At 39.9% G+C, this 27,870-nt stretch overlaps 2 protein-coding genes and 1 long non-coding RNA gene across 8 annotated transcripts; 1 reads left to right on the forward strand and 2 right to left on the reverse strand.

The window, feature by feature from the left end:
• Positions 1-896: 896 nt before the first annotated feature.
• Positions 897-9,672, reverse strand: LOC147482547 (uncharacterized). Its single transcript, XR_015203560.1, has 3 exons — positions 9,476-9,672; positions 9,268-9,360; positions 897-976 (listed from the first exon to the last, which is right to left on the reverse strand). It is a non-coding gene; the product is annotated as an uncharacterized LOC147482547 (long non-coding RNA).
• Positions 9,673-21,789: 12,117 nt separating this feature from the next.
• On the reverse strand, positions 21,790-24,153 carry LOC147482548 (F-box/LRR-repeat protein At2g42730-like). The gene is made up of 4 exons (XM_086576568.1): positions 24,055-24,153; positions 22,588-23,652; positions 22,309-22,482; positions 21,790-22,216 (listed from the first exon to the last, which is right to left on the reverse strand). The coding sequence occupies exons 2-4, from the start codon at positions 23,494-23,496 to the stop codon at positions 21,926-21,928; spliced, it is 1,374 nt and encodes a 457-aa protein (XP_086432694.1). The 5' UTR covers positions 23,497-23,652; positions 24,055-24,153; the 3' UTR covers positions 21,790-21,925.
• A 120-nt stretch (positions 24,154-24,273) lies between these two features.
• Positions 24,274-27,600, forward strand: LOC147482549 (uncharacterized). 6 transcript variants are annotated; one of them, XR_015204029.1, is made up of 5 exons: positions 24,274-24,414; positions 24,492-24,604; positions 24,700-26,122; positions 27,143-27,197; positions 27,355-27,600. XR_015204029.1 is itself a non-coding variant. In XM_086576574.1 (4 exons), the coding sequence occupies exons 1-3, from the start codon at positions 24,327-24,329 to the stop codon at positions 24,802-24,804; spliced, it is 306 nt and encodes a 101-aa protein (XP_086432700.1). In that variant the 5' UTR covers positions 24,274-24,326; the 3' UTR covers positions 24,805-24,827; positions 27,355-27,600. The 6 variants fall into 6 exon arrangements, 2 of the variants coding, with proteins under 2 accessions (XP_086432700.1, XP_086432701.1); XR_015204028.1 differs by having other exon boundaries at positions 27,358-27,600; XR_015204031.1 differs by having other exon boundaries at positions 24,700-24,827.
• Positions 27,601-27,870: the final 270 nt, after the last annotated feature.

Consider the following 27,870-nt stretch of genomic DNA (forward strand, 5'->3'; position numbering starts at 1 on the left):
AAAAAAAAAATATATTCGATATATCTCGGTTTTTGGGTACACCGATATATTAACCGATATCGAAATTTTGGGCCTTGATCACATCAACAATATTTCTTCGCTCAGCATCTTCATTCACTTTCTGTCCATGCAAATCATTCTTCATACACAATCAAATTAAACATGATCACAATTAATCATACAGTCACGCTGATTCATCTACTATATATAGTTTATGAATCATGCAAGTCGGTATTTACTCACAGAATTTTCTTCTATCACCGCGATCCTTATCGCCAGGGCGGACCTAGGGAGAAATTTGGACCGGGCTTGACCCAGTCCTTTTGCTACAAAACAAAAAATACTATACTACCTAAACTACCTAAAGCCCAACTGCCTAAGGCAAAAAAGTCTGCCCACATACTTAGAGCATCTCTAGGTGGTAGTATCACCTCTAAATTTGCTTCCAAAACTCGGAATTTTGTGAAAAACCAACTCTAGGTGGAAACAAATCTGGTAGTATCACCTGTCTAGCCGCATCCCTAGATGCAAATTTTCGATTTCGGATGTGGATGCGGCGCTACAATGGTAATGTCGCGCGTCACTCTAAATGTCGCGTGGTTTTTTTTTTTAATTTTTTCAATTTAGCACAACATTCGCGCGATTGGGAATGTCACGTGGTTTTTTTTTTTTTTTTTTTTGGGACGACATTAGGAGTGTCGCGCGACAGTACCAATGACGCGCGGGATGAAATTTGCGGCCACCTAAAGTTGGTCAGATTTTGAGAAAAATTTTGTCAAATTTCGGAGGCAACTACCACCACCTAGAGATGCTCTTAGAACTTGGGTTTGAAAGATTACACAATGGCATGGCTATCATCTTTTAGGCTTTTAGCTCGGAGAGAGTTGAAGTCCTGGGTCCGCCCCTGCTTATCAGTCACATCAATAATATTTTTCTGCTCAGCATCCTCATTTACTTTCGGTCGATGCAAATCACTCTTCATACAATCAAATTAAAGATGACCACAATTAATTAATTATACTTCTAGCTGATTCATCAACTATATATAGATAATTCCCATGACCCTTATGAATCATGTGTAGGGGAGCAGTATCTTATCATGCACGCGTGCAACGTAAGCGAACTCAGGACACCGACCCTCGAGACCGAACTGTGAGCAACTCCCTCAGGAACACCCCAGTACATCGACCTCCAAGAGCGACCTACGAGAAAGGAGTACGAAGATATTTCAGTACGAACACATGGCAGAACGCCTCGTGTATTGATAACCATAAGTGGTAATCATTACCCATCTCCGGGAAATAAGGTTAACCTCGTCAGCACCCAATCAGTACAAGACTTATAATAAAACCAGCTCAACACTCATTCATGATCCCCACCTTACACGTGCTCCATGGACACACGTGTCTACAAGATGTACATCCCCTTAGCCTATAAATACCATCTGGATGAACTACGTCGGGCCTGATTCCTCTCTCCCCCAGAGATAAGAAAAAGGAAAGACCAACAAGAGGATACGTAGGCAGTTCGCTCAGAAGCGAACTCGGTCCCAACAGAAAACCCAAAACACCCCTTTACATTGGCGCCGTCTGTGGTTTCGATTACTTGAGAGCCACTTTAAATCAGTTCATCCATCTCTAACTCTCAAGCCCACGAAGCATGGTTAGCCTAGAAGCTCAAGTCCAGCACCTTGCCCACCAGTTGGGAATAACGAATGAGAGCATTTCCTTGCTCAGGGAGGAAAATGCTACTTTACGTGCTCATGTGGGTAGTTACCAGCAACAACAAGTCGGCAACGGAGCAGAGAACAACATCAACGACGTTAATCAACAGATTAATGAGTTATCCCAAAGGATTGGCCAGAACACCGCAAAGAAGGATTCGACACAGATTGTGCACAAGATGCTTAAGACGTATCGCGCATCTCCGTTCAGTGCAGAGGTCCTCAATAAACCCTCTCCACAAGACTTTATCCAGCCACGCTTTATGTAATGACGGCAAAGACGCGTGCATTTTCTCGGGTCGACATGTGGCTCGCTATATTCAGAGTTTGGCACTTTACAGCTCACCAGAGTTCGATCATCTCCATTGCAGATTATTTCCAGCCAGCCTCAAGGATGGCGCTCTCGATTGGTTCTTTTCACTGGAATCTGATTCTATAAAACTTTCGAGCAAACTTTATCGATTTGTTAGCCCGGCCCCACAACAAAGCGGAAAAAGGCAGATCTTGATTCTTTGTTTCAGTTATCATTCAGGGAGGACGAAACTATTCGTGAATTCCTAGGACGGTTCAAGGCCGAACTGTTGTGCATGGAAAGTGGCTTGAAAGAATCTTTCGCCACACTGGCCTTTTCCAATGCTTGCCGAGTGCGTAACACCGACCTCTCCATGTCGTTGATGAAAGAACGCCCAGAGACACTGTCCGAGCTATACGCTAGCGTCGATAAGTATATCAAGTTGCAGGAAACTTTGAAACGCCACGGCTTAGCAAAGAACCAGGAGGTCGCAGCAGTCTCAGATCATACACCACGGACAAAGAAGCGCGCTAGGTCGCTTGCACCAAAAGCCAGCACCCGGTCCGACAACAGTAGAGAGTTCGCTATCCTGACGCGCTCTCCCAGCTACATTCTGGGTAAAATTAAGCGAGCCCCATTCTTCCGACCGAGTCGCGGCAGCCGATCGATCCTCGACAAGCCATTCTCGCAGATTTCCACAATGCCAAATGCCATGACACTGATGCTTGCTGGGGGCTTAAACACTATCTCCAGGATCTAGTGGAAGCCGGCCACATCAAACAGTACACTAGCATTCCTGATGGTGATTTGCGACACAAACTGATGGCTCGCCGAGTCCGCAGTCGATCTCCATCTCGCCGTCACTCCCAACACTTTCAAAGGTCGCGCCCCGCGCGAGTAGGGCGCCCACGCGATCGTTCGTTCATCACGCGGCGCCCGGCGGCACACTCATCCGATCGTGACAATGATCGAACTATTCACGTGATTACTTTTCCGGATGATTCCGTAATCTCATCCAGAGAGAAAAAACGTCGTGTCGGCGCTCTTCAGGAAGTCTATCATTTCACCTCCCAGGCAGCTCACACCCCGCGTGGTTCAGGTCGCAGCGCAGGCGACATCACTTTTACGGAGGCCGATTTAAGCAAAGTCTGCCTTCCTCATAATGATGCATTGGTTGTCCATGTCAAAATTAGCGGCCCCGACCGGTGAAGCGCTCGACGATCGACCCGGCGGTTCTGTGACATCTTGTTCTACCACACCATGCAAGAGATGAGCCTTCCCAAGTCCGTCCTCGTCGAGGACCTATATTTCTACCGCCTTTCCAAGTCTTGTTACGTCGAGGACCTATATTTCTAGGATCGACTACACGAGAACGCTCTCATGAGCATCTGACTCTGGAGCGGAGCTTCTGGTGCTCTACCGCCTTTCCAAGTCTTGTTACGTCGAGGATCTATATTTCTAGGATCGACTACACGAGAACGCTCTCCGCGAGCATACAGCTCTCTGGAGCTTACAGGCTCTACAGCCTTTCCAAGTCTTGGTGCGTCGAGGACCTATATTTCTAGGATCGACTACACGAGAACGCTCTCCGCGAGCAAACGCTCTCCGGAGCTCACAGGCACCATAGCCTCTCCAATTCCTGTCACATTACCGACCTATATTTCTAGGGCTGACTACATGACAGGACGCATATTTCTAGAATCAGAATCAGGATACTAGTTACACACAACTACACGACAGCATGCATACACATCCAAAATAACATTATGTGACCATACGTCACACCAAATATATCCACCGATCTGCTGGGATTACCCAGGAAATCCAGATCGATGATCATTACAAAAATTCACCAAGTATTGAACTGCCACTTTCGTGGAAACCAGTCCTCTGAATAAAAATGGCAAACTGCTCAGGCAAGCCTGAAAACACAGCTCTATTGTTTGCTCTCGTATAAGAGAGAGAAATGTAGACAAAACTTACAACTCAAGACTAACAGAGTCAAATGAAGATCACCTTCTCAATTCTCAGTAATGACATGCTTATCTTCCGGGGCTGCGCTAGTCGAAGCAGTATGCCGAGCTGACCTCAGCATCACACGCATCTCAGGCTTTCCTTCCTCGCCTGCAATCGTTTTCTTCAGCGTGTCATACTTTTCGTCAAATAGCAAAGATAGGCGATACAGCTTCAAGATATCGCCTTCTTCGCCCACCCACCCGACACTTCTTGGCGTAAAGCGATCCACCCTGACTAATTCCCTTTCTAACTCTGTCACATCAGTTACTAGCACAGCATTTTCAGCAGTAGCGTTCTGGTACTTGGTAGTCATCACCTCCAGCTTTCTCTTGTCAGCCCCCCACGCAGCCCGCATACACCCGAGCTCAACGTGAGGGTTGTCATCAACCTCGGCATTTTGAACAACCTCTTTCAACTTATCATACCCAGCAAGAAACTGCACGAATGAATCCAAGAATCAGCTCGTCATCATAGATATGCAATAGCTTAATCTATCAAGAACTTACCAAACAAGCAGCCATATCCATCGTCCCCAGTAGCGTCTCCATGTCCTCATCTTTCACCTCTGCCTTTATCACCGGGGGGATCGATCCCTTTCGAACGCATCGCCGCTATGGGCCGAAAGTGGAAGCTACTGATCGACCCGTTTCACCATACGCTTCTTCCCAGTCTTCCCCACGAAGTAGAACTCGCTCCCCACATCACCACAGTGCGGGGACGAAGCTCACGGCCGACCGGGCCTTCGCCCCTGTGTCGCTACACTCCGCAGCGTGACGACCAGTGTCGCCTCCCCGTTGCGGCGACCTAAAGACAATGCCGCCAGTGGGACGCCCAGCCCTCTTAGGACGCTTATGACTCTTCGTCTCTACAACATCAGCCTTCCTCTTCCCGCGATCATCATGCACGTGCGGTCGAAATTCCATCTTTTCCATTATCAGCGGAGAAGTTTCCCTCGTGCTGTCCCTTCCTCTTGCATACGGACGACATCTCGCCATGATAACAGCCTAGAGCACAAACGTACTGTCACATCAGCTATAGTTTTTACCCCAACCTTTTATCAACAAGAAAACCCTCACAGAAGAGAATAAACGTACCTGGATAAGCGGCAATGGAGGAGAGGCACAGGAAATGAGCGGAGCAAGTAGGCAGACTGAAGCTTTGAGAAGAAGGCAAGCAATTACTTGCCTTGGTATGTGATAAGCCGTTTTTATTCAAACGGAAACGTCTTTTCCCAAGCGCCTCTTAATTACCTTGAGACGCCAAACGCCATCTGCTTGCCATCATTACGTTCCTAAAACCGCTCGTATCCCTCCACGTGTCAGGCACGCGAGGGAGCACTGCTGTTAGCGGCACGGAACACGAAGTGTTTCGACTTGCATCACAGAGCTGAAACCAGCGATCTGGTCCCCACATTACGAACACCACCTTAGAGCTGCAGATAATTTAATAACACGACGCTCATGCAAACATCTCAACCAGACGTCGAGAAATTGTCATTACAACATACTTACCATTCTTCGCCCCACGTACCCTGATCACGCACAATGATAGTTGAGCAACCAGTAATAAAGAAAGAAGCAGCAATCATGGCATACACACAAACACCGATCTATATTAGCAAGATCGTACAATAGTACGTTAACCGGGTTGCTGAGATTACTCAGGAAATCCAACCCGGCTAAATAACTTTCGTCATCACCTGCGTACCCCAGCACAAAGCGGAGCACCAGGTCGCTCTTCCTACTTAAGCATACAAGTAACAAGACGAACTGCCCAGGTTACCCCAGGAAACCAGCTCTAATGTATCACAGCATATAAGCTGACAGATTATCATAACAAATTTACAACTCGCCACCTCTGGGCTCAACAATTACACCTCCGGGCACCAATGCTTCGTCAATCTCCGCCTCCCTCCCATCTACCACAACAGATACTCCATTCAAATCTAGACTAAGCAGCAAGTCAGGCGCAGTGGCCTCAATTCGCGGGATCGTAGTCGTGGGAACGACCTCTGCAGTAGGGGGATCACCACTCATTCCTCCAAACACTTGCTCTCGACCAATGTGCGATGTACAGCGTGCATGTTCTGCCTTTAACGCGTTGTAGTCCGCCTCCAGTTCAACGAAATCACCGTCCAGCACATCATAGGCTTTGGTAGCATCCTGAGCAACCTTCTTGCAGTGTAAGGTATAATCGTTCAACCTACCAATCTCCACAGTCACTGCCAGGACGCTCTCTTCAGCTCCCTGAAGTTTTTGCCTCAGCTCTTCCGCTTCCGTGTCTTTCAGCATCTTGGCCAAACTCAGCGCTTCATGAACTTTTTTCAGATCTTCCAGTTCCTCGCGTTCCATCTTCGAGGCCTCCTGGACGTTCTTCAGTTCATCCGCCAGCTTTACCACCGTCTCTCTATCTGCCTCCGCGAACAGCGCAATCTCCTTCAACTTCTGAAACCCGCTGACCAACTGCAAATACACACGCATGGTTAGTAGCCACAAAGCAACAGTGTTTATACGCAGACAAATATATCAGATAACGTTTAGACGCGCGTACCACACATTGTGCAATTTCCATTCGCCTCAGATTATCAGCAAGACCCTTCTCATCCAGCTCCCTGCGGTTGCCATCTAGAGCTATCTGTTCTAACAGGCAACCCGCTATCTTGCTCGATCTGAAGCTACAATCACTCCGCTTTACGGTACGCTGAGCCCCATGCTCATCCAGGAACACAAAATGCCCTTCCAAGTCGTCAGACCCCATCACCGCCTTTCCACTCGCCTTACGCGGAGCTTTCACTTTTGGCAACGGACTAGGTTCACGCCCCCGTCAGGGCGCACTCGACCCTGCCCCGAAGGTGGCCAAGTCCATGACCTGTTCAGGTCGTGCTCCACTCCGGCGAGAAACCGTAGCCCCAGCTGGACCACCATCAGAACCGCCCCCGGCGCTGGAGCTCTCCCCACGCGCATGCCGCGCTACTTTCGTAACTCGGACAGCGTCTTGCTCCGAGGCCTCACGCGGCCTTTTCTCCGACCTGCTCCTCGCTCGAGGATTGAAAACCACCGTTTCCAACTCCACAGGCGCATCGATCGAACCTCCTTCTGGGCGAAAACTTGATCCTCCAGCCCCTGAGGAACCACCTCTCGCAGGTCGCCTCACACCACCATGCACCCGGTGCCTCTCTTCTCGCGTCACTAAGTCACTTGGTCGTGCCTCCATCACTTCTGCCCTTATCTGACCTCGAGCTCGGTCTTTTTGCGCCTTCCTTTTTTCCCGGATCGCAGGCCCACCCTTCTCCACAAAAAAGTGTGCAACTTCAGGCAGCTTTGCTCGCTTCTCTTCACGAGTCAACCGCGCGAACCTTTCTATTTCCCCACGATCAGTTCGCTGCTTCACGGAAAACTCTGCAGTTAAAACATAACAACGACCTGTTAGAATAACTATCAAACGTTCTGAATAATAACAACAGAAAAGTGTTCCTACCCACCGGATATGTTACAAATCCTAGTTCGCAGTATACACCCGCTCACACAGTAATTGCCAACTAGCAACAACGGTCTCTTAGTCCAGGCCTCATTGCTTACTCCATCAATCACAGCAGAACGCGTCGTCATGGTTTGCAAACTAAAGTTCATGTTCCCCGATCGACGTACCACATAGTGCTCCACTATGTCAGCTACCCTTATGTCATATTCCCCACTCGCGTTCAACAGGTCGAACACCTTAAACAATCGCCAGGTGTTACCCACGAACTGACAGGGAGACTTCCAACAAAGCGCCAAGAAGTCGCACACCAGTTTCGAGAACGGTATGTGCATATGCGCTCTCAGCTGGCCCTCACAGATTATAACTCCACCGTTCGGCGGGTTATACTCCTCGCTACGAACATTTTCACTCAATCGTGGTTCATATATCTCCAGGTCAGGGACCTTAATCCCATATGCTGCCCTCAGTTCGGGGAAAGAGTTAGCAGCACGACGATTCACACTTCTAGGGGGCACATCGCTTGATGACGACATCTCCCCCCAACCTGACGTACCGGCCACGTCATCTCCTGACCTGGATCGGGCATTACCCTCGCCTATCCTATCCTCTTCTTCCAACTCAACCCCCACGCCGGCACTTCCTGTTTCTTCATCCTCGTACTCTCCACAACTCAAAGATATCTCTCGGACCTCCTCCGATCGAGTATCATCAGAATCAGACATTATAACAACCCTTTTCTATCAACTAATCTAGCTTAAATCCTATAGTCTTACGCTGGTCTATTTAGCAAAACGCACTGACAGAGATGAAAGCAAATTGAAAAAGGAAAGGTAACAGCAGCAGAAGCACTCACCTGAGGAACCCTAGCTTGCGGAAGATGAAAACATGAAATGCCTTTTCGCGGTCCCAAATTTGATTTTGTATCAACCGCCTGTTCAGTTACCAAGAAGTTATGATTACAGCCTACGCTATAGCCCGCACACGTGTCCCAAGGTCCTGTCTTTTCAGCAGTTCCGAGTAATGCGGCGACACGTTTCTCTCTCAACTGCTACGATTCTGTCACGTGCATGTTACGACATAACTGCCTTTTCCCGCCAAAGCTTCAGCATGAGTGAATTCAAAACTCATGTCGTCCTGGTCGAATCGTCCACCACAGTTCGCTCACGTTCCACATATTCTTTCTCTCAGCATAATGTTTCCTCTGGCATAAACACTCTACTGAGAGGGGGCTGTGTAGGGGAGCAGTATCTTATCATGCACGCGTGCAACGTAAGCGAACTCAGGACACCGACCCTCGAGACCGAACTGTGAGCAACTCCCTCAGGAACACCCCAGTACATCGACCTCCAAGAGCGACCTGAGAAAGGAGTACGAAGATATTTCAGTACGAACACATGGCAGAACGCCTCGTGTATTGATAACCATCAGTGGTAATCATTACCCATCTCAGGGAAATAAGGTTAACCTCGTCAGCACCCAATCAGTACAAGACTTATAATAAAACCAACTCAACACTCATTCATGATCCCCACCTTACACGTGCTCCATGGACACACGTGTCTACAAGATGTACATCCCCTTAGCCTATAAATACCATCTGGATGAACTACGTCGGGCCTGATTCCTCTCTCCCCCAGAGATAAGAAAAAGGAAAGACCAACAAGAGGATACATAGGCAGTTCGCTCAGAAGCGAACTCGGTCCCAACAGAAAACCCAAAACACCCCTTTACATCATGCAAGTTAGTAATTACTCACAGATTTTGCTTCTAGCACCGGATCCTTATCAATCACATCAACAATATTTTTTTGCTCAGCATCTTCATTTACTTTCAGTCCATGCAAATAACTCTTCATACAATCAATTGAATCATGATCATAATTAATTACACATCTAGCTGATTCATTCGATATATAAACAAATTGAAATTGAAGTAAATCAACAAAGAAATCAGTAAACCCTAACCTCTTGCTGTACACAAATCAATTAATTGCACTTTTGTTTCGTGCGCCATTTTTTTCACCAGATCCCTAAACTTGTCCATTTTTTTTTTCTCTTTTTTGAGTTTTCAAATGGTTCAATTATTTTGACGCCTTTAGTCTCTGGCGGGAGAATTTATATGGACTCAACTTGGGAATATGGGCCTAAATAAGGCCCATCCGAATAAAACTAGGATCGTAAGCTCGTTTGGCACCAAACAAGGCAAACATTTGTTTAGTACTACTCAATGCCGAAAATATACGGATATCTTGATATATTTCGGAAAGTCAAAGCTCTGGTATATATATATCTTAACTACTTTAAAAATTCCAGCTCCCACCTACACTACTACAATATTTTTCAGCTCTTTTCATTTCGTGTGCTAAAAAAATATATTTAATACAAGTTTGCCATTGACCTAAAAAACATGTTTTGTATTGGGCACCCCCCAAATACATCAGGTTAACATGTTGTCAAAGCCCTTCACCTTCCACTTCTTCTCCCCTCCACTATGTAACACAAAGAAACCTCATTTTTCATTAGCAAATTTGGTCATGACAATGCAAACTTAACACTTCACCTATATTTTATACAAACTTAACACTTCATACAATTCAATGACAACAAAAAATTTACAAACGTACTGCAATGCATCAAAGCATAAAATATTTAAAAAAAAAAAAAAAAAAAAAAAAAAAAACTCACTTTGAAATTGGTGTTGAAGCGTGCAATTGGAGGATGAGGTTTGTAAGAGAATTTGATTTTTTTTAGTGCAATTGGAGAATCTAAACTACTTTAAAAATCGTGGCTTTGAGCTACAGTCCCACAATAGTACTATATATTTTTTTTTTTGTAACTCTTCAACCATTTTTTTTTACAGTTTTCCCTATTAAAAGTTTTAAATTCCAACAATAAATTATACAAAATGGTGGAAATAAGATTAAGAATATAGATAAAACTGTAAATGATTGGAGTTGGTTGTCATCATTATAGAGTTTCATCCTTTATATCCCTATTATAAGTGATAGGGTTATATACTAAAAGCATTACTTTTGTATTAACTCTAATTCTATATATTTTGAATGAGAATCATGTGGGCAAATGTTATGCATATTATTTATGTTATTAGTTATATGCATGCGTCTAATATTTTATGTTGTAGATGATATGGTGTGTGGTGATACACAGAAGATCATATCATCAGTACATTATAAAGTATAAGTAATGTTCACAACCTAGATGGATTTAGACAAACCATTGATACGGTTGTATTATAATCTGGTATTAGTCTGTCTTGACTACAGGATTACACTAGTACACTTTGTGTGTATTGAACAGGACCAAGTGAGGTTGTATATCTTTATACTGACTATATAAGAGAACAAACACATCTGTTATTATGGATGATTGTCCTCTTAATCCGGATATAATAACAGGCACTTATGTGCATTGTACATTGCTTTAAATCATCAATGAGTGAGATTCATTTGTGAATCAACAAACTCGATAGATTGGGTAATGACATTGTATGTAAGGTGTGCTGTTGATTATAGAAGGAATATGTGACCCGCAAGAAGTCGGGTTGATGATGTCCCATTGAGGAGCTCATAAGGATTGTCATGTAAACCCTGCAAGTAGATTTATTCCGACATGACAATGAGGTTGAGTGGTACTACTCAAGGACATAAGAAGCTGATTAATGTAGTTGTCAGTAACTTGACTTAATCAACGGGCATTCGATATCTTAAACACGGGGAGATCAACAAGCATATAATATGAAGCCCATAAACGTAACATGTAATTTGGGATTAGGGCGGTAGTGCAACAATGGCTTTTAGTGGAATAAGCCATTTGTTGACGGACTTGGGCCGTGTGTTCTGGGCGAACATGGGAAGCCCAAGCCCGTCAAGAGACCCAACCCTAATTTCTCATCATGGTCCCTGTTGTAGCCTATAAATAGAAACCTCTTTCTTTGGTCGTTTTTCTCAAGGTTTTGCTCAAGAAAAGTAGATCTAAAATTGGTTCCAAATTCTATGAGTGAGAGAGGCCAAGAGAGAAAGAAGAGGTTGGAAGATCGTTGCCCACACAACATCCACTCTGTGCATAGGAATACAACAGAATATCAAAATGTTGCTGATTTTGGATTCTCAGAGTTATCACAGCTGATCTATAGGTATGTTTTCCAATCAAAATCGTGAACCCCATTAATTCTGCTGCGCATGATTTTCACAGTTTGTAGAAATTTACATTCTGAAATAACGGTTCCTACAATAAACAACGTGTTAGCACATGCCACCAAACTAGTGTTGGAGAATGCGGTCTGGAATGAGGTGAATTTAGGTGCAATGTGAATGAGATGAAAGTTGGAGACGAATGGTTGGAGACGAAAACTAAAACTGGTACGTAAGGGCTGGTAACTGGCTTTTCTAGTTTCTATGTTTCTCGGTTCTTTGGTGGGGGTTCGGTGTGTTGTGCCCAACATAAGTACATACCCCAAATTGGGTCAAGTTGGGTTGGGGTCTGCACAACACAATTTGGGGGGTGTCAATAGTAGGACCCTATTTTTTTTTTTTATGTGTGTGACTCTTGGCCCATTTTTTTGTGACAATTTTGCCCTTATTTTTTTTAATTTAATTACTATTTTGCCCCGATCTTCTTTTATATAGACGATTTAGCCCCTCATTTTTATGACTATTTTGCCCCTCTATTGATCATTAAGTTTCAGTGATTTCATATGCGTGTGTTTAACCCAGAGGTGCGTAGCACTTGCATCAGACTAGTATAGATTAAGATTTGCGACATTGTGTTCCCTCCTCACTGTCCAAGTTATTTATAACTATATATCTATATAATAAGATAGGGTGGTTTTTTTAGCACTACAGGACAAAATAACACAAAATGACGGTCTAAATCTATTTGAGCATGATCTAACGATCGAGATGTGTGTTCCGATTTAATTTTTGAAATGTGACATCAACAGAAATGGCTCCCACTTGGTTTTTACAGGCTTTTCTTATACAAAGTCGCGGGTTCGAGCCAGAGCAACATCAATTTCATTTTTTTTTGGTTAAATCTTATTAAAATTCACTCGCTACAAATTTAATTTTGCCCTCAAACAAAAAAAACCTCCCCAAACAAAATCCCTGAATCCCAAAACCTTAAATCCCTAATTTCTACAAAGTTTATCAATTCTCACCACAGAGCAAAAAAGTTGAATTTAGATGAACAAATTTGTTGTAAGATGTTGTGAGATGCTAAGAGAGTCATAACAACACCTTAGTATCAAGATCAGAGAAGATGTTAGTGGATGGGATGAAGAAGAAGAAGAATGGAGGAAGGAAATAACTTAGGGTTAGAGTTCAATTCATAACTTACTCTACTCGAGACTTATCTATATATAGTCGAGTCTAATACATAAGAAAAGTGAAAATAAGAAACATGGTTCGTTATGACATTCGGACGTATTGACAGGGGGATACGCACACATGAAGGGCGCATGCCCCATATGATTCAACCCCCTTCAAGATGGAGCATATCACTCATGCCCATCTTACTGCAAAGACGAGTAAATACAGGACGAACAGTGGTTTGGTGAAGATATATGCTAACTGATTATTTGTCGTGACATGATGAGTATGTATCTCCTTTGTTTCAACTTTGTGCCTGACATAATGGCAATAATCCACCTCGATGTGTTTAGTCCTCTCATGAAATACTGGATTTAAGGCAATATGAATGGCTACCTGATTATCACAATATAGTGGTATAGGCAACTGTACGTACTGAGAAACCCAACTCATGTAACAGATTGCGTATCTACATTAATTCACTAGTGCCTTAAGCCATAGCCCTATACTCAACTTCTGTACTTGACTTGACAACAACTGTTTGCTTTTTACTCTTCCAGGTGACCAAATTACCTCCCAGAAAGGTACAATACCCAGTAGTGGATCTTCTGTCAGAAACTGACCCTGTATAATCAGCATCTACATATCCAACAACATCAAGATTACCATTTGAACGATAGACAAGTCCACGTCCTTGAAAACCTTTCAAGTATCGCACAATGCGAATAGCAGCCTGAAAATGAGAAACTCTGGGCATATGCATAAACTAAGATACTGCACTGACAACAAAAGAAATATCTGGACGAGTGATAGTTGCATAGATTAGTTTAATTTTCCCACTAATCGACAATATCCATCAACATCCGATCCGCATACAACTCTTCCATATCTGACTGGAGTTTGTTGTTCAAATCCATATATAGGAGTCTTCACTAGACGTGCTCCTAAATTACAAGTCTCACTGAGCAGGTCCAGTACATACTTTCGCTGTGAATGATGAATTTCACTAAGATACCTTGTGACTTCAATGCCTAAGAAGTACTTCAACTCTCCAAGGTCTTTGGTTTGAAAATTATTTGAGAGATTAACTTTGAGACGAGCAATAATGCATTGTTTCTCAAAACCAGTAAAACAATATCATCGACATACACAACTAAGATAACGATGTCTTGCTCGGTTTTCCTATAAAATACAAAGTGATCGATCATACTCACATCGAGTCATGCCATTAGCCATTACCACCTGACTGAATTTTGCAAACTACGCTCTAGGAGATTGCTTGAGCCTATACAGAGACTTTTGTAGGCGACATACTTGCCCCCCTTGAACAACAAAACCAGGAGGCCGCACCATATAGATTTCTTCATGTAGGTCACCGTGCAAAAATACGTTATTCACATCTAATTGGAACATAGGCCAGTTGTGATTGACTGCAAGAGAGATAACAATACGCATAGAGTCTAACTTTGCCACAAGAGAAAAAAATCTCAGAGTAGTCAATACCATATGTCTGAGTGAAACCTTTAGCAACCAACCAAGTTTTTAAACGAGAGACATCCCCATCTGGATTGTGCTTGACTGTGAAAACCCGGCCACTTACAAGCAACCACTTTCTTCCCAGGGGAAAGAGGAGTAAGCACCCAAGCCTGATTAGAATACAATGCACTCAACTCCTATTCTATAGCTTGCTTCCAACTAGGATGAGATAAGGCGTCTCTGTAATTAGTAGGCACAGAGACAGAGAGCAACGAGGTAGCAAAAGCCTTAGACAGGTGGTGGTAAATGATCATGAGAGATAAACTAAGATATAGAATACTAAACATACCTACGAGGAAGACATGTGCTACTGAAGTATGAGTATAGTGGTAGTCAAAGTTGAGGTTCATCATAGATTTTTAGAGATGGATTGATGGGAGTTTATGAATGATGTGAGAATGTAGTAGTTCTTATAGTTCATAACTTGTTTGTTGAAAGAATGAAAGACTTGGATTAAAAGCAATGTAAAGAACTTGGTTTAATGGGAAAACATTGAGTAGAGATGCAAGAACAAGGAGTTGAATACAAACTTAGATTGAAAACTTGTATAACAACTTTGGATTAAAGACTTATATTGAAGAACACTTGGATTGAAACTTGAATAACAAACTTGAATGGATCAAAAACTTGTATTGAAGAACAAACTTGGATTGAAACTTGAATGGAAAACTTGTACGTATTGAAGAACAAAAGTAATTAAAGCAATAAAAACTTGAAAATGTAAAGGACTTGAAATTAAAATCTACACTACTCCTACATGACCATAGATTAAGTCTAGGTGCTCTCTCTCCTCCTACTTTTTGGCTTTTATATTACACTTTTTTACAATGACTGATTCACCCTTTCCCTCTACAATCAAGACACCTCATTATGTTGCTTTTTACTTTTCTTTTATACTTTTGCTTTTGTTTTTTCTCTATCTTCTTGAGCAAGCTAGGTTCTGAGCAAGTCTTCTTTTGTGATAAGGCCATCCATCTCTAGTCTTCTAAGTTAAGGACATGACTTTTAGTCCTCTGGTTTTGAGTCCTTGACCTTTGACTTTGACTTTCTCAGCATTTTTTCATAGCAGCTTGGGTCTTCATAAGAAACGTTAATAAAGCTCCTTTTGGCGCTAAATTGCATCTTTTATGATAAGTGGTCTGAAATGGCATGTAACCTGCAAAATGCAGTAAAAGCTATGAGTTATCTGTTTATTATGCGTAAGAAGGGTTGTAATGCAGTAATATAAAGGTAATAAAACACACATTTGGGAGCTGATCAGCTACTAAGAGGATGTTCAACTTTCCTGAGAGCAATATGAATGTCAAGTTCAGAAGGAGGAGGAGCAGGCAAAGGCGTGGGGAGGAGGGCGTACCGGAGAGCATGGAGGCGATGACACATGATCTAGTTGGGCGTCATCCAGGGGTGCGTGCCCTCCATGTGTAAGTTCTGGACCTGGAATGTCAACAATGTACTCTTCCAGTACTGGAGTAAGAGAATTCAGGGGCGTGCGCCCTTCATTTTGTGCTTCAGGCAGGGGCGTGCTCCCTCCATACGTAAGTTCTAGACATGTGTGCTCTTCTAGTACTGGAGTAGGAGAATTCAAAGCTTCCTCGAAAGGTTCTTTGGACACCTGTCCCTCGAGAGAATAATACATTACCTCCTCAAAGAAGGTCACATCAGCATAAACAAAAATTTCCGAAGGTGAGGATTGTAACACTTATAACCCTTCTGTGTACGAGAATATATACCCAAGAAAAACACGTACACTTAGTAGCACGAAGGTCTAATTTGTCATGATGACCGGGTTATAGATTATAAACAAAACAAACACACCCCAAACACTCTAAGAGTAAGAGAAAAGGTTGGTTGACTAGGAAAGAGAACAGACATAAGAGTTTTTCCACCTAACACGGAAGAAGGCATTCGATTAATCAAATATGTGGCAGTAAGGACTACCTTCGCCCAATAAAACTTTGGAAGATTGCTTTGAAACATTAAACTATGGGCAACTTCAAGAAGAGGAAGATTCTTTCTTTCAGTAACCCCATTTTGTTGTGGGGTGTCAACACAAGAGGTTTGATGAGTAATACCGTTATCATCAAAGAAACGTTTCAATAAAGTAGGATCATAATCCTTGACATTATCACTCCTAAAAACTTTCAACTTGGCAGAGTATTGATTAGTAATTTCAGCATAAAATTTCTGGAAAACAAGCTTTCAATGCACTTAAAGGATCATTAGGAAGATCAACTGCTATCAAAGACAAGCTTTCAAGATTGGTCAGGTTCATGCAATCAAGAAGTTTGAGTGATGATTGGAAATTCATATTCAACTTTAATATCCTTTAATTTGGAATGGAAGCGTGAGGACGCCGAGGGGCAACACAGGGTTTTGAAGACCAATATTCAGCTCAAGTTCTTGAAACTGTAACTTCATGGCGTTAAGAATCCAAGTCTCAAGATGATTCACTAAAACAACGCGATGATTGGACGTTAATGCAAAGCATTTGAAGGTTTCTCCACAAAGGCTAAACAACCTTTCAACAAAGCCCATAAATGAACCTAATTGTACGCCAACACCTTGCTCATCTGTGTTGAGTTTCAAGTAAAAGGTAGTGTAGCATAAGTATCTCCATGTCTTCAAAGAAGAGCTCATTAGCGCCATTATTTCTTTCAAAGAAAGGAAAAAAATAATGTAATGAAATAAGGATTCAGGAAGATTGACAATGGTGGTGCCATGATGAACAATCTGGCACTCATTCTGTGTCTTAAGGCATCAGTCTTGGTACCTTGTTGTTTCTATCCATGGAGCAAAAATTAAAGAAACGAAATAAGAGATCAAGAATCTGCAAAAGATCAAGAAAAGAGTTCTAACTCTTTTGAAAAGGAATGAAACTGAAAGCAAACACTGAAGGAAAACAATCTTTCTTTAGAAAGAATGTAATGTTGAAAGAATAACTAAAACAATGTGCCACTTGCTTCTTTTATAAGAATGGGAGATTACTCCTCTCCCATTGTCAGTTGAGAATAATGGGAGAGGAATTTATCTTTGTTACTGTCAGTATAAATACTCAAATACTCAACAAAGAAAATGATTCTGAAGTAAAGCGTTCAAAATTTGATGAATAGGATTTTATCATTTCAATTGTTTTTTTGGGATTGAATATTAGGTTAATATGTATAATATGTTATACACTAAACAAACCCATTTCATGCCGAAGGTAATACCTAGGGATAATAGAGGTGGTTCTGCTTATGTTTGGGCTACTGAGTTTATGTTCTTAATTCAAGGCTCTCTCAGTCTCTCCCTTTATTTGTTCCTCATTCTGATATGCGTTGAATTAATCAAGGTGTAAGTGGTATGTTCAATGAGTTGGTTTGCGAGAAATGAAATGCATAGGATTGTCATAATCCCACTTCAGTGTGCATATGAAATGGTTATGAACTATATCCTTATAAGCTATAACATCAATCCACGTACTGCCTACCATGGAGATGGTATTTTTTGGAGAGTTATTTAAACGCAAAGAGTCTTTGAGTGCCAACTGGCACGGGCATTAACTCGTTATACATGTCATTAAAAATGCTCCGCTTTATAATACCCCCTGGCACAAAGTTCAACCTAAGTGTGTCAATGAGTACCCGTTTAATCGGAATCGAAACTAGAACCGTAGAAAAAATCATGGTTATGGTTCATACTTTAAAAAAACCGTAGGAACCATTTAAGAATGGGTACTAAAAAACCGGACCATACAAAACCGAAACCGAATGTTATCGTACTTTTAACATAAAAAATATTGAAATAAAATATATAAAAACTCAAAACATTCATTTATATATTACTAAATTATATTTATTAGTGTAATAGGTAGTTTTCATGGTATTTAGTGTACGTTATAAATAATCAATATATCTATCTATATATTAATATTAAAGCTCCCACAAGGGGTATTTTTCTAGTTCTCTTAAAATTCTACGTCATCAACTCCTATTAAAACGGGAATTCATCATATCTCCTATTGAAAAGAAAAATTCTAGCACTTCTAATTAAAACGGGAATCATTCTCTTATTATAATGGGAATTCCTTTCCGACTGAAAAAGAAAAATCTAGCACTTCTAATTAAAACGGGAATCACACTTCTAAATTAAAATGGGATCCCTCCTCTAATTAGAAAACGGGAATTCTTCTCCTATTGAAAAAGAAAAATCTAGCACTTCTAATTAAAACGGGAATCATAGTTCTAAATTAAAACCGGATCTCTCCTCCAATTAAAAAACTTAATTAAAAACAATTTGTTGAGAAATTAAAACGGCCACAAGGGGTATTTTTCTAGCTCTCTTAAAATTCCACATCATCAATTTCTATTAAAATGGGAATTTCTCTCATATTGAAAAGATAAAATTCTAGCAATTCTAATTAAAATGAGAATCATTCTCCTATTATAATGGAAATTCCTCTCCTATTGAAAAAGAAAAAAATATAGCAATTCTAATTAAAACGGAAATCCGGCCTTATCATATTAAAAATGGGAATCACACTTCTAAATTAAAACAGGTTTTTAAAACTAATTAAAACAATTTGTTGAGAAATTAAAATGGGTTTTAAAGACTTGATTAAAACAATTGCTAGGAAATTAAAACGGGATAACGACAAAAACAGGAATCACGATTTGTTAATTTTTTTCTATATGTATAGTTATGATTGTTGAACAAGTTTTTAAAAGAGTCGGTCCGTATGCACGGGTCTACTTTCTAGTTAATATTAAAGCACTCACAAGAGGCATTTTTCTAGCTCTTTTAAAATTCTATGTCATCAACTCCTATTAAAATGGGAATTCCTCTCCTATTGAAAAAATAAATTCTAGCACTTGTAATTAAAACGAGAATCCTTTTCTTATTATAATGGGAATACTTCCCATGTTAAAAAAGAAAAATTTAGCACTTCTAATTATAACGTGAATCCTTCAATTCTCCTATTAAAAACGGGACACACTTCTAATTTAAAACAGAATCCCTCCCCCAATTAAAAAATGGGTTTTTAAAACTTAATTAAAACAATTTGTTGATAAATTAAAATGGGTTTTTAAGACTTGATTAAAACAATTTGTTAGGAAATTAAAACGGGTTAGCAACGAAAACAGGAATCACGATTTGTTAGAAAATTTCTATATGTATAGTTGTGATTGTTGAACAAGTTTTTAAAAGAGTTAGTGCGTATGCACAAATCTACTTTCTATATAAAAATATAGCTTACAACCTTAAATATATGATTTTATTTAACTTATTATGGTATTTGTTATTTATAGACCCCATATTGTGTTGGGGACTCCAACAAAAAAAACAATTATTACAAGTGTGTCATTGGTCCCAAAAATCCAAAAAAAAAAAAACAAATATTACAAGTGTGTCATTGGTCCCAAAAAATTGAATTCGAAAACCCCAAGCTTAAACGACCCGGCTAAGCCGTTCATTGTGCAAACCCAACGATGTGGCCACACCGTTTGGACTAAGCCACATCGTTTGGACTAAGTCTCAAATGGTGTGTCCACATCGTTGGGGACTCAGTCCAAACGGTGTCACACCATTTGGACTGAGTCCCAAACGACTTTGCCACATCGTTTGAGACTTAGTCCAAACGACTTGGCCACATCGTTTGAGACTTAGTCCACATGGTGTGGCCACACCGTTTGAGATTTAAACTTTGAAAAAATATAAAGTTCTGTTTTTTGGCATTTGAGACTTAGTCCAAACGGTGTGGTTATACACACCAGGTCAAAGGCCAAAAGCAATTTTTATATTTTTCAAAGTTAAAATCTCAAATGGTGTGGCCACACCATTTGAGATTTTAACTTTGAAAAAATATAAAGTTCTGTTTTTTGGCCTCTTGACTGGTGTGGCCCACACCGTTTGGACTGAGTCTAAGTCTCAAACGGTGTGGCCACATCGTTGGGGACTCAGTCTAAACGGTGTGACCACATCGTTGGGTTTGCACAATGAACAACCTAACCGGGTCGTTTAAGCTTAGGGTTTTCGAATTCAATTTTTTGAGACCAATGACACACTTGTAATATTTGTTTTTTTTTTAGGACCAATGACACACTTGTAATAATTTTTTTTTGGAGTCTGTCCAACACAGTATGGGGTCTGTCAGTAATAGGACCCATTATTGAATGACATAATTAGTTATATCATTTTTTTTTTAAATGACTCATTCCTTCGGTATTTTTGTGTTTTTAGTACACATTTTTTTTAATAATACCAAACAAATATGTGTAAATAGTGAATATCTTAAAAGCCGAAATGAAGAACCGGAACCGGAAACTCCCGCTAGAAACAGATGGTAATGGATAAAGTTCTATAATTTTAAGAACCACAAAGAACTGGAACCAGAATCGGAACTGCAAAATTTAATAGTTCTTGGTTCTTACAACACTAAAGAACCGGACTGGAAACGACCGGAACAACAAGTTTTTACTCAATTTTTAGAAAATACTGAGATTGGGAAAGAACTAACGAGTTCACCAACACTTTCTGATTTTTGCATATTGTAACTTCAAGAGCCAAACTGACCGTTAACGTCCCTCTTTCTGGTCTGGCTTCCATATCATGTAATCCACTGTCTGGGTTGTTTTTAGGTATTTGATGCATATCTGCATCTTGTCGTAATTCCATCCACTGATCTGGCAAGAAAAATCACAATGGTAAAGGAAAACATAAAAGATATCCCAACCTTCAAAAACAACAGTACAAGCACGCTCAAAACATGATGAATCCCACCAACAGAAAAAAGTACAAAACTCATCAGGAATATGACTAAGCTCCCTCCCAACTGCGTAGCTGTGATAACCCTCAAAGCTTCATTCGTCTCAATCAAGTCATACACACCAAGAACCTTGAGGCAGCAAGGTCGGTCACCAGTCACCACACAAGGAACCTTGATATTATTATTAGATGAAAGTAGACTCTGAATACAATACCCTACTAAGACTAACACTCAAGAACCTTGAGGCAGCAAGGTTGCATGGTCACCGCACAAGGAAAAACCGAACAAAACCTAAATAACAAGAGAAAAGAACAGCACAAGAGAGAAGCAATAAGAGTGTAATTAACAAACTTAACTTCAACCAAAAGTAATCCATGATTAATTAGCTAGTTTTTCGTAGGTTACCAATGGTAAAATTTTGAAATGTAAATGAAGGGTGACAGCAAGGGCCCTTCATTCACACGTACTGTAGTACATTTTCCCAAACTCTATATGCCCTGCAAATGAAGAACACAAGCAGAACTCGGCTAAGGTATTCAAACTATATCAGACATATTTCTAAGGTGATATGATGTTTTTGTCAAATATTGACTAGAATTTACATCTCCATTCGCAGGGAGAGAATTGGTCAAATACAAAGTAGATCGAGAAAAATGGGATTCACATCAATCTACTATAGAACCAAAAAGATTAAATAAATTGAAATGTAGTCAGATATATATTAAGTTATACAGAAGCACAGTACCCCTTCATTGCAACTCAATGAGCAAAATATCATATTATACGTACCCAGATAATTTACAGGATTTAAGAAAGCGAAATGGTTACAAGGGGAGAAACTCTGGTAAACGTCGACAACATCTCACTAACACTCTTTTTGCACCGCACTACTTTCTTCTCTATCTTTGAGTAGCAAATGTTCATATTCTCCAGAACCTTCGCATTGTCGAGCAGAAACCTGACAAGGTATAGTTCACCATCACTTCCTTTAAAATCTTCAATGTCAACTGTTTTAAGGCTGTTCAGTATGTCTCCAGCCGGTAACTGTTTGGGCTTCCAAAATTCTCCCACTTCAACAACGTCCAAGTCTGTTGTATCCTAATAAAAAAATCAAATCAAATCAAAGTTTAACTATATTTTTCCACAAAATAATGACAAATGTTAGAAAGACAACTTTTTAAGATACATACATCAATATCTACAACAAGTATGCCCAGAGTTTGCAGGTGGGGATAACTCCTTAACAACAATGCTATCACTTGGGCTTGGTTTTCGGTAGGGAACATATCAACGTCTAAATGTTTCAGGGAGCAACATGAGAACGGTACTACACCTGCTAATAAATAATGATTCCTGGAGAGAAACTGAACAGACACCTAAAGTATAAGTATTGTATAGCAAACAAACAAACAAAAAATTGTGTGATATGACATACAATATAACAATAAGAACAGAGGAATAACTTATACCTCAATAAAGCCACTCATTAAACAGAGTTTCTCCACATTGCGCAGCCAAACCAGAATCTTAGACGCACATTTCGAAACAGAATCCATGGACCCACCATAATAACTAAAATCCAGCTCAAATTGAAGTTTGGCACTGACCACGGATACAAGGTTTTCATAAATTAAGTTTGGTGGTTTACCACACATGTATTTAAGCTTCCGAAGAACTGAGTTGGAGATGTTGATGTCAGGGTAGTTGGAATCAAGCAGATGTAAGTGCTTAAGGGTTGGAATGGAGATGGACAGAGTATTGATAGCCATCGAGCACAACCTCATAACCAGTTTTTCAATCACAGGACAAGTAGAGCTTGAGAGGAGACTGTTAACTAGGTTTTCATCATTGATTGTAACCTCAAGAAGTGCTAACGATTTAAGCATTGGAAATTTAATATTTCTCGGCCCTTTTATTACAACAGAATACAAGCTCAATTTTGTTAAGGTACTGCTTGTAAAAAGGCATTGAGGAAGCTTTTCAATGTCGTCTCCGTAGGACGAAATCTCAAAGTCTTGAACATTGTGCTTTACAGCAAAAGAGATCCATGAATTGAGATGACGAGAAGATATAAATGTATCACCGACCTTCACAGTTAGACTGAACCTTTTTATGTCTGATCCATTGTGACTTAAAAGCGTCTCATCAACAAAATCTCTAAAATCTCCTCTTTTGCGCTTTTTTGTTTCTTCGAAATCAACTTGATCAAATTTTAGATTAGAAAGAGAAGAGCATACATATCTCCATTGCCTTGAAAGAATGCTGCTTCTCATTGCTTCTTTCATTGGAAGGAAAGAAACAATGTGGCTCCTAATTGGGTCGGGCATATGGCTAATCCTATTTTTCTTTTGATCAAAAGAAGAAAAAACTTGCTTCATGTTTGCTTGTCTCCCCTACCACTTTTCTATATAAATAAGTAAATAATTTACCACAACACTTTGACAGAAGTTAAATAATTTACCCTTCAAATCTCACTCTTCATACCCTGAAAACCAGAAAGCTTCTGAGCTACCCAGGGATTGAGAGAGAGAAACCTGTAAATAAATTCCAACCAACACAATGTTACAAAAATTCAACTTATTATAGATATACCGAACCAATAAAAGTTGTTACTTATTATATTTGATTTGAAATAACCAAAAAGAGATTCCTTTTTATTTCTATTTAAGTAAAGTGTTATCCCCCCTTTTGAGAGAGAGATTAAATATTAAAGAATAAAAAAACACTTACTAACAATCTCCCTTTTTTCAATTTTTCAAAATTCACATTCCCTCCCAAAAAATAAAGTTCTCTTTTGTCGGCAGGGTTAATAAATTTTATTTTTTTCTTCTTCCAATTCTCTTGTGATTATTTCTAAAAGAGAATATTCAACATTGTATTGAAAAGGAAACAAAAAAACAATCTTTATGTCATGAGAGAGAGGGAGAGGATCTAACCAGGTGTGTATATTTGAAGGAGTAATTGCAATTCAGAGTGGCTTTGGTTGTTTAGAGATGACTGTTGGTTGATTTCCTTGCTCTTTTTCAAGTTTCAAGAGAGAAGATACAAAATATATATATTGGACCCGACCCGCGAACCCTGAATTCATATACGGGTTGGATTTGGATTCACCCACGGGCCCAAAGATGGATAATTGTTTGGCCCATTTGAAACTTCACTTCTTCTCCTTTGAGGATTCCAGAAAATAAAGAATCTCAATTTCTTCTTTATGGACCAAAAGGAAGAACCAGCTTCTTCGGTGCCCCGACCCGAATTATCTTGCATCAAATGCTTCAACGCTCTCTGGTTCTGCTACTGTAAGCCAAAAACAGTTTATATTATATATTATCTACCATAAAAACCTTACAAGTTTTTTTCTTTTGGGTATATTCAGCTCCATTTCACCAGATGCAACAGTATTACAGAGTAGGAGTTCTTGATGACTGTTCAGGGAAATGGAATGCTCTTTTTGACTGTTTAGGCCTCAAAACTAAACCACCTTCTCAAGTACAGCTCAACTCTTTAACTTTATATTTTCTACTTGATAATAATAAGTTCGATATACATTACTAGTAATAATCATTTATTTTCATGCACCACAGGAGATTCTTAAATCTCGCCAGAAAATGAAGAAACATATTTGGTCTCTCCGGACAAAAGAAGAAGCTTCAGCTAATTGGAGAAAGTGGTTTGGGAAACAAACATGACAGGGAATGAGAATGCATGTTTCGTAAGTTTTGTGTTGTAATTGCCTCAATTTCACTGCCCAATAGAAAGTTTTAACTAGACTTTTTGGTATATGTTTCAACATTGTATTAGGCCCAAAGTGATTAATAACATGCCAGATTCTCCAAGTCATACAATTTGTTGTCGTCTCTTCCCTTTACGCTATCTTCTCACTCTTGTGTGTGTGTGTTTTGTTTAATCTTTTATAGTTATGCATTTTTATCATGAATATATGTAAAATTCATGTACACTGTCCTGTTTTCATTTATATGAGCAAGCTATATGTAGGTGTTAAAGCCAGATCAAGGATATTATTTGATACAGGATATGCCACTATGTTTAAACATGTGTCTATGTCATCTAGGTGTAGTAGTGAAGGTTCTGTTTGTGGTTTTTTGTTTTTTAAGTAAATTAGTATTAGGCAATTTCTAATGACTAGAGGTAATATCAATTTATATAATCTTATTCGTGTTAGATGTAGATTTTGAAGTCAAAACTTGGATACTATTTGATGGAGGATGCACTTTACATTTGAATGAGCATCTATACTGTCTATACGTAATGGTGCAGGTTGTCTTCTGTCTAGACATAGACTCTTTACGTTTTTACGAAAGGCGACTGGAATTTTGAGCTTAGTGAGTTCTCTTCATAAGTTCAGATGTAAATTTGATTGTACAAGTTTTAGAATAGTTAATTTCCCGTTAGGTTGACTTGCTAACTTTTCTAGGTTTCTTTGCTTGTTTTGAGTGTCATTAAGAGTTCTTTATTTTGGAGTCAAAGGGACCAAACCTCTATATAAGGGTTTCATGTTTCGTCGGATGTTGAATTGAATTTAGGTTTTCTTTTTGTTCCAATTCTTTTCCTCATTCCTACGGTGTGGTATTCTAAAATTATCTATGGTGTAGATAATTTGCTGATGCAAAAGAGGGAGAGGGAGAAAAGGAGAGTACTCCTGTTAGGCTGAGAGTGGAATTAGTTAATTAGTAAATAGGGTTAATAGGCTGAGAGTGGAATTAGCAATTTTCTGTGGATAAAAGTTGTTATAGTGTCAAAGGTGGACTCTGGGCCAAGATCTTACGTTGCAAATTTATTTGTCATCCATATCGGTCAATTGTTTTGATTTTTCTAAATCTAATTGAAATCCCCACAGTATCCAACCATATCGGTGGATTCTATTGTATCCCACAGGCACCACCATACTATGGTCATGTGCTGGCCTCCGTATTCATGGATGCTGATGTTGGTCAATCTCTCAGCCTGGTGCTGTGGATCGGAGTATATTTGTACTTAGAAAGCCTGGTATAATATGAGTCTCACTTTTGTTCCTCTATGCTCTGCTCCTTTGTTTCCTACCAGATGAGTTCTATACTACTTTTATGATTAATTTTCTCCTGCTTAAACTCTTACTCTTTTGATCTCGTTATAGGAACTGATTTACTTGGATGAGTTTACGCTTTTACACGTACGAATGCTCTGACACACTAGTTGGAAACAACTATAAATAGGGTAAAACTATAAAGCAGAGAGATTGTCCTATCAAAGTGAGGTTAGATTTGTAACATGGTTTATGCACTTAGTTGGCAATTCATCAGTTTGTCTACATTAAAGACCATCATCCTTCTTTGTTATATTCTTCAGAAGGTACCCTTATCGGAAAAATAAATAATGCATGGTACATGGATAGGACCTAGGTTCTAATCTAGTCCCTTAGATATATATCCTGCTGATGATGTTGCATTTGGAATTACAAACTGTAGGTTTGTATGTTGTTAAGATACAAAGTTCAAATGACATAATTCAGAGAGTTTGCAAGTTATTTACCCACTATATCTTGAGAGCCTTTTTGGTTTCTTTTCAGTATTGGTCTTACTACTTATGGTGACAGTTAAGTACCATTTGGTAAGATACTATTCTGTTGCACATTCCACAAGGCACAAGTTGCAATAACTTGGATGTTTAATAGGCTTCATTTGGTTCTTGTTTGGTGCATGCATCAATGCAATAAAACTTCTGTAATATCGACAACATATTTTCAAGAAATCTGTGTTGGATGTGTATCCATAGGTAACATATTGAAGTTTAAATTCCTCAAATGGAGCTACTTCAACCTATTTTCAAGAACTCCATATTGGTTACATGGATACATATGTTGTGGATGCGCCATATGGACATGTTGAAGGCAATATACCTCATTTTGGTAGTTCGTTCCTACTCCTGTCGGCTACAATACACGTCCCCATGTCAATGTTACTTTGGAAACATATTTGCCTCCTTTTCCTCTCAAACTCATTGTTAATACTTTTTAAGTTTGTTTTTCAGCTGTGGAGGTGCGTATTATTCCTGATCTTATTCTCTAATTTATACACATCGAAAGGTGTAGTTCGCAGACTTTGTTTTATTTGTATCCTAGAACTGTCACTAAAAGAGGCATATACCCGTAGGTTACATTGGCTAACCAATTAGCTTCTTCTCTTGTTTATACTTAACAACTGCAGCTGTTTATCTCATTGATGCTTGTTTTATTTTTTTAGCAGTAAGTGGAGCACTGGAGCTATTCTGATGAATGATGAATATGTTGTAGTTGCAGCATGGAAATAGATTCTGACGTGGGCGGTGAAGATGCCTGCTATGTATTAGTTTTGTAGTCATTCTGATTCTGTGAACTTTTCTATATATGTAAATGGTGTCAGTATGGCTCACCAGAAACCTCTGGTTAAGGTGATAACGGTACATTAGTTACTTCTTAAATTGGGTTTTGTCATTTTGGCTTGATGCAACCACTGGGTTAATGTAGGGTGTACTCACTCTTAAAGCTGCTTGTTAATGTAGTGGACTACTCGATCTTCGGGGCAAATGTTCTGAGAAGGATAAAGCGTGATGAGCCTCAGCTATTTTTGGCATCATCTCATCCAGGGTTGTGTGCAAAATTATAGAATCGGACTTATTAGTTGCACTGTTTCACTGGAAAAATTAAATTGCAAAAGTTAAGGCATGAGTTATTGTGCGATCTACTAGTTAAACTCCTACAGGCATCTCCCAAGTGCTCT

This window comes from Coptis chinensis, chromosome 8 (genome assembly GCF_015680905.1).
Source record: "Coptis chinensis isolate HL-2020 chromosome 8, ASM1568090v1, whole genome shotgun sequence".
Lineage (NCBI taxonomy): Eukaryota > Viridiplantae > Streptophyta > Magnoliopsida > Ranunculales > Ranunculaceae > Coptis > Coptis chinensis.

Coding starts and splice junctions, on each gene's coding strand:
- LOC147482548 (XM_086576568.1), bottom strand. CDS start 23,496: ATGAAGCAAGTTTTTTCTTCTTTTGATCAAAAGAAAAATAGGATTAGC. Junction 22,483..22,587: donor TAATGAGTGGCTTTATTGAG/GTATAAGTTATT, acceptor GTGTCTGTTCAG/TTTCTCTCCAGGAATCATTA. Junction 22,217..22,308: donor TACTTGTTGTAGATATTGAT/GTATGTATCTTA, acceptor TTTTTTTATTAG/GATACAACAGACTTGGACGT.
- LOC147482549 (XM_086576574.1), top strand. CDS start 24,327: ATGGACCAAAAGGAAGAACCAGCTTCTTCGGTGCCCCGACCCGAATTA. Junction 24,415..24,491: donor CGCTCTCTGGTTCTGCTACT/GTAAGCCAAAAA, acceptor GGGTATATTCAG/CTCCATTTCACCAGATGCAA. Junction 24,605..24,699: donor AAACTAAACCACCTTCTCAA/GTACAGCTCAAC, acceptor CATGCACCACAG/GAGATTCTTAAATCTCGCCA.